At 35.0% G+C, this 7,003-nt stretch overlaps 1 protein-coding gene across 2 annotated transcripts; it reads right to left on the reverse strand.

The window, feature by feature from the left end:
• Positions 1 to 3,792: 3,792 nt before the first annotated feature.
• On the reverse strand, positions 3,793 to 6,766 carry LOC123772462 (activator of basal transcription 1). 2 transcript variants are annotated; one of them, XM_045765652.2, is made up of 3 exons: positions 6,436 to 6,766; positions 4,725 to 4,917; positions 3,793 to 4,259 (listed from the first exon to the last, which is right to left on the reverse strand). In XM_045765652.2, the coding sequence occupies exons 1-3, from the start codon at positions 6,644 to 6,646 to the stop codon at positions 3,824 to 3,826; spliced, it is 840 nt and encodes a 279-aa protein (XP_045621608.1). In that variant the 5' UTR covers positions 6,647 to 6,766; the 3' UTR covers positions 3,793 to 3,823. The 2 variants fall into 2 exon arrangements, with proteins under 2 accessions (XP_045621608.1, XP_045621610.1); XM_045765654.2 differs by having other exon boundaries at positions 4,725 to 4,914; positions 6,436 to 6,765.
• Between the last annotated feature and the right edge of the window lie 237 nt (positions 6,767 to 7,003).

Consider the following 7,003-nt stretch of genomic DNA (forward strand, 5'->3'; position numbering starts at 1 on the left):
TAACGCTGGTAAATGATTTGTATTACTATTTGAATTAAAGCAAAGTATTTCTTGCGAGATTTGTAAGGTGGTGGTGGTGTAATGTTAGATTTTTCTAGAGATAAAGTTGCTTGGCCACAGTTGAAAGCTCAATTAGGGATGAGATTTTCAACTGGAATAACATAATTTTTGCATTGAGTTTTTCCTTAAAATTATTCTGTTTTAAAACATTAAATTAGTAATTTGTTACTTTCCAGGCAAGCAAAATAAATGGCCTAAATGCATTACTGTATTAAAATATTGCCATTTTAAAACATAAATATTATGCACTTCTATACAGTATCACTTGGTCTGTTGTTTATACAGTACTCTCATAGTGGACTCTTGCTTTCTGCGATAAATGTTATTGTAAATCCTTGGTACATGCGAATTACCATACAACGGAATTAAACTGCAGAGTAGGTGGAAAAAAATCAGGTATCTGGTATAAGGACACAAACATCCTTCTGAAATAATAGTTCTATATAGTACGTACAACAATTATTTGGTCAAACATACCAATATGTACTGTTGGAACTAAAAGGTTTACATTTTGTATTATTGAATTATCCCAAATAGAAAATTGGGAAAGCTGAAGAACCTAATCTGTCCAAGCACTCCTAGACCTAATACACTATCTTGGGCCTAATATGGTACATATATTATCTCTCCTTGGCCTAGAAATGTTAAAAAATTTTTTTTTTACCATAAAGTCAATAGTACAAAATGTGATCTCTTGGATTCAGCAGTACATATTGGTATATTCGACCAAATAGTTGCTATAAGCAAGAGCATTACAGGAGTATGGGTTAGAAAAAATGGGGAATCATTTCAGGCAACTTAAAGTCCACTCATTTTCACTTCCTAATATAAACCACATATGAACATTATTCCAGCCCCACACACAATGTAAGGTAGATTTATAGTTGCCAATGATATAAAAGAGGGTAAATATTCAGGCGATGAGTCACAATAACGTGGCTGAAGTATGTTGACCAGACCACACACTAGAAATTGAAGGGACGACGACGTTTCGGTCCGTCCTGGACCATTCTCAAATCGACTTGAGAATGGTCCAGGACGGACCGAAACGTCATCGTCCCTTCAATTTCTAGTGTGTGGTCTGGTCAACAGGGTAAATATTACCTACAGTACTTTTTATTTATTATGGTGTAGCTTGTATTGTAGATTCAGGTGCCACGATTCAAGAAGGTAATTAAAGCTTCAGGAATACTGAAGGTGCAGATAGTGAAGGCCAACTGTATTTCATAAACAAATTATATCAGTAACATAATTGCTAGATAATTTTTTTAGAATAGAGTAAAGGGTAAATGGTGACATTTATAAGAAATTATACTTTATAAATGGTTTAATATTTACTTTAACCTTTTCAATTTCTTGTAGTATCTTTGTTAGCATATACTGATCATTAAATAGGGGTAGAAAATTGTCTCATTGTCAAGATCATTTCTTACCAAAGCATTTTTTCACAATATGAGGATATGCATTTATCTCTAAAGCTGCTATAGTTGACAAACGGAAAATGGTTGTGATGCATTAGACAACTTCAATCCATGTGCCTAGAAAAACTTACAAATTTGGTAACTTCCCACCAGGTTCTTTGGCCTGCACCTGCTATGGTCCTCTTAATGACTAAATGAAATATTGCCTCAAGCAGTAACCCTGAAAACTGGCAAGACTGCTTTCTCCAAACCTTTGCTTTAATGCTTCACACAATTCTACAGGTTTATATAATTAAGGTACAGTATGCTTTGTAAATAGTAACATGCACAGTATGCTGTATATAGTTGAGCACATTGTAGTTGATTTATCAAGTTGGAAATAGTTACACCGTGGTGTAGTGGTAAGACACTCGCCTGGCGTTCCGCGAGCGCTATGTCATGGGTTCGTATCCTGGCCGGGGAGGATTTACTGGGCGCAATTCCTTAATTGTAGCCTCTGTTTAACGCAACAGTAAAATGTGTACTTGGGTGAAAGAATGATTCTTCGCGGCAGGGGATCGTATTCCAGGGACCATAGGATTAAGGACTTGCCCGAAACGCTACGCGTACTGGTGGCTGTACAATCTCAAAAAAAAAAAAAAAAAAAAAAAAGTTATTTACTGTGACTGGTAAATCTGAAGAGCATTGAATTTTCTTATAAGAAAAAAAATTAAAATGAGAAAATGACACAAATCTACATAAAACAATGTAGTGAAAAAAGTAGCCAAATTATACTACATTACTTTGAAATCCAATTCCTTGGCAAGTATGCTTATTATATTTATAATACGGTAAGTAATTATCAAAAGAAGGCACCAAGCCAGGGAGACTTGTGTAGCACCATAAGTGTCGCAGGATATTCAAAAGGCACTTAAATGACACGGGATGCAATATGAGAACAAAAGCACATATGCCATGCCATATCAAAGGTACAGTACTGGATTTACCAAGGAACAAATGACTAAGAGGAACAGTTAAGAAGCAGGACACAAACATCCTGAAAATTGGGACATTCAAGAAGGGCATGCATGACTTAAGAGGGACAATGCAGTTCAAACATTAAGCAGGGCTCCTTACTGTTTGAGGTTTATAGATTATGAAGTCCTGATTCATATAAGATGAATATTAACTTTTTTTCATGCACTTGTTGATTACTACACACACATCATCTTTACCTTTCCACGGCCTGCATCAGACCAATGTTGAAATGCACACACAGGCATGAAATCACACACTTATGAAACAAATAAAAATTTAAACACTCCAGCAGTTTGCAGCAATACTGGTACCAGAAATAAAATACTTAAACTATGAAGATGGGCTGCAGAAGCTCAGCCTTGCAACCCTATAAGTGAAGAACCAGATGTAAACTTTATTACAAGAGAGAAAATACAAAAGGAATGAACAGCGTAAACAGGGATAATTTACATGCATACAAGAAAATGTTTGTGTACACTGAGAGAAATATACATCAACTCCATCTAGTTTCAAAAGCAAGCATGACAGGAACTAGAACTTTTTTGTTTTGTTTTCATGACAGTTATTAGTGAAAATAAAGAATGTACAGTGGGGCCTCGATTTACAATGGTAATCCGTTCCCAGAGACATATCGTAAATCGAAACAATTTTTCTCATAAGAAATAAAGGGAGTTGAATTAAATCGTTCCACACCCTCAAAAATATTAACTTGAAAATACATTTTATACTGAATACAATTTTTTTCTTTAACTACAATACAGTACATATGTTTATCTTACCTTTATGGAGGACTCTTGATGGCGTATGGAAGATGGTGATGAGGGGGGGAGGAGGAGAGGTGTTACTGTTTGGAAAGGGGGGAGTCCCCTTCCATTATGACATCAGAGAGAACTTGAAGAAATGATAGGTGTAACAAAATGGGTGACTTCTTGAAGGAAATTAGTAACCTATTTAAATAAAGCAAATGAGTGTTGCCAGAGGGTAAATACTGTAGAGATCAACCTCCTGTACTGTTTATATAAATTAGTAAAGAATAAAAAACAATACTGTATAGACAAAAAGATTCCAGGAAAAATCACTACAAAAGCACTGACAAAGCAGAGGAAAATGCAACAGACCAAGTTCCATTTTGCAGAATGTAGAACCCAAAATTAAATAGTGGATAAATTTTTTTTTTTTTTTACTGCTCCAAGATAAGGTTAACTCGTCTTCACTTTTGTAAATGTTAAATAATATACCGTAGAAACACTGGAAAGCATTGCTAAAAACTTCTATAATTTGGAAAAGGATACTCTTTCTTATTATAAATATTATTATTATTATTATTATTGAGTAGTTCCTACAAATACTGAACCCAAGAAGTCTTCTTCTGGCTTTTTCATCAGTTCTCTCTTCTTATTTTTAATCTCTCGTCTCTTTTTCTTTTTTTCAGCTATCATGTTTTTAAATTTTTCATTCTTCTTCTTCCTTTCATCCTTCTTGCTCAATATTAAATTTTCTGTTTGTTTCTGCTTAAATATAAACATTTTCTTGTCTCCTCCAGCATCCATGTTCTGAGTCACTGTTTCATGATTTTGCTTATCAAGATTCTTTTTGAGCTTCTGTGCTTTTACTGCTTTCTTCTTTTTCATTTCATTTATTTCAGACGCTCTAATGAAGTGGTCAGTTTCTCGGCGCACCTGGGAAATCTCTGCACCCATTCGTTGTCTATGTACCTCACGCTCGTACTCCAGCCTTTGTTTAAGGTAAGCCCATTTAAATCTATAAAATAATAAAACACAGTAATACATTAAAACTTAGTAATAATAAAATAACTCATGCATTCTTTGTCTGTTTGTTCATATATATTTCATCATAAAGCTCATCATGATGCAATACCTGTGAATTAGTCCTATCAACGTACTGTACATGACAATGTCACAGTATAGATCAATGAATTTTACCCGAGATAAAATCATTATTGTATTCCATAAATATTCATCATATCTCACCTAGTTACAATACTACTTATTAATATGTTTTCTAAATAATCCCAATAGTGGTAATTATATAATAATTATTCATAGCCATTTTCTCATACAATTCAAAAGTAGAAATTGGACAAAAATTTAGTTAATTTTGTGGTTACAAACATATGAGTATACAAGTTCTTTTACATTCATTTAAAAAACTATACACTGTCTCGGATAACTGTAATAACAGCTTCACAACATAAATTAACCTCACCTAGGAAGGTACTTGATATTCCATAACATGTCGTAATATGGATTCCGTTTCTTCCCACCCACGGGTTGATTATTGAGAAAGAGATGCACGTGCTTGGCCTTCCTCTTACTTTTGAACTCTATCCAACCTTCTGTGAAGTGTAAGCTTTTGGTGTGTTTCTTGGTTTTGCCTTTTTCACCTTGTGTTTTAGCTGCTGCCAAAGAAATGATAAGAAATTAATCATTGATGATAATGACAAGTTTATCTGCAAAGGAACTGTGGGCTAAATGCATGGGCATTAGGTATGGGATTTTTTTTTAAATACCAGGCACCCAATTAGGATAAGGTTTCCCATATACAACAATAGATAAATTCACAATGCCTGCCTCAGTGGATGGAAGGTCACCTTGAAATTGCCAGGAACTTCGATATACACAAATAACACATTAAAACATGAAAAGCTTTTAAAGAGAAATAGTTGGACAAATTTCAAACCTCCAGTTAACCATGACTGTATGCAGACGTAAGTCACAATAACATAACTGAAAATTAGTAAGTCACAATAACATGACTGAAAATTAGTAAGTCACAATAACATAACTGAAAATTAGACACGCAACCAATTCATCTGTAAATAAAGGCAATGAACCTAAAATAACATCCCATCACATGATATTGGTCCAGGATGGACCGAAACATTGTTACTGCCTTTATTTTCTGATGTGAGAGTTGGGTGTTTGCCATGACTTATATAGTCCAAATAAAAATAATGTGTTCCCTTACCTTTAAAATTGTTATATTGTAAAAATTTATTTTTCGTTGTCTTTGGACAAATGTTTGAACCTTTAATTGTAGAATAACACAGAGATAAACACTTACAAAAATGCACAAAACCCCTGTTGCTGGCATCTGGCCACAGAAACTAGGTATGTACAGTATTCTGAATCTCTAAAGCATATTAATATCTCTATTAATATTAATACTCCACCTATTTTAGTTTTAGACCTAAGAATGTTAAATAAAATTTCTTTATTTTTTTTTTTTTTGCCCATTTTGATGACTTATAATACATACCACTCATCAGAGTGAATGCCATAATCACTACAGACTGTTTGTGAGAAAATCTGCACAATGTTTTGGGCAGAGGATGATATATACCAGAATTTACCTGAGGGCCACCATCTCTAGTGACTTCTATTGTGAGAAGAAACTGATTGTATGGGTGTGTGTGAATAATCTCACCTTTGGCTAAGAAGACCTTTAAAACCTTAACATGCTTATCATCCTAGAGATAGGACAACTTCTAGTTTAGTGTTACCTTGTGAATAAATGCTCTTCATCCAGCAGATGATCTGCATGCAATTTTTCAGACATAACATTTTAACTTAAAATATACATCATTGTGAAGCATTTCAAGCTCAACAAGCCACAATGTAGGACTGAAAATGCTTTTTCACCTACATGGTTATAAACCCACAGCCTACCCACCAAAGCCGTAAATGTCAAAATTGTTAAATTTTACAATCCAAATGGAAAAGATCATCAAAGTAAATGTCAATATATTATCATATGCCTCTGACAAGCCGCCAGCTTCCTATGCTCATCAAGGCCACTAGTGTTAGTGGCCCTCAGGTAAACAAATTTTGTACAGCGTGAGCATACAAAACAGATTAAGGGCAAAGTCAGTGTGGCCATATTGCCTTGGGAAGCGATATAGAGAAGAGTAACTGACCATTTTCCGCAGCATGGAGGAACACCCGGTCTAGCTCTCCGAACCGACCAAAATACTCTCTGATCTTGGTCACGTTCATATTGGGAGGGATGGTAGAGAGATACACGATCCCAGGTTTTCTTCTCTTCACCGGTTTCTCCAGGCAACTTTCGCTACTTTGAACCACTGCTTTTGGCCTAATGTCCTCTTCCATATTGCTGTTTTCCTCCATATTGCGGTTGAGATGGTTAAATGGGACTCAATTGTTGTTTACATGCGGGGGCCGGCCCACGTGACGCACAGATGATCCTACAAAATGTAAACATTGCCAATAGTATCCAAAAAGATCCCTAGAGGCAAGCTGATGACGTCACACACCTCGCTTAACGGTATACAAAATAATTAGCTTTCCTTTTTTCCAAGTTAGGTTAGGATAGGATAGTTCGGACTGGCATATGTTAGGTTTGGTTAAAATTGGTTAGATAAGGTTATGATCAATATATTTTAAAGGAGGAGTGATGACGTGTAGAAGCATATCTTTGAGTCCTTTTTGAACCCTACTTTTCATAAATGCTATTCAGATATAGAA

Source organism: Procambarus clarkii, chromosome 17 (genome assembly GCF_040958095.1).
Source record: "Procambarus clarkii isolate CNS0578487 chromosome 17, FALCON_Pclarkii_2.0, whole genome shotgun sequence".
Lineage (NCBI taxonomy): Eukaryota > Metazoa > Arthropoda > Malacostraca > Decapoda > Cambaridae > Procambarus > Procambarus clarkii.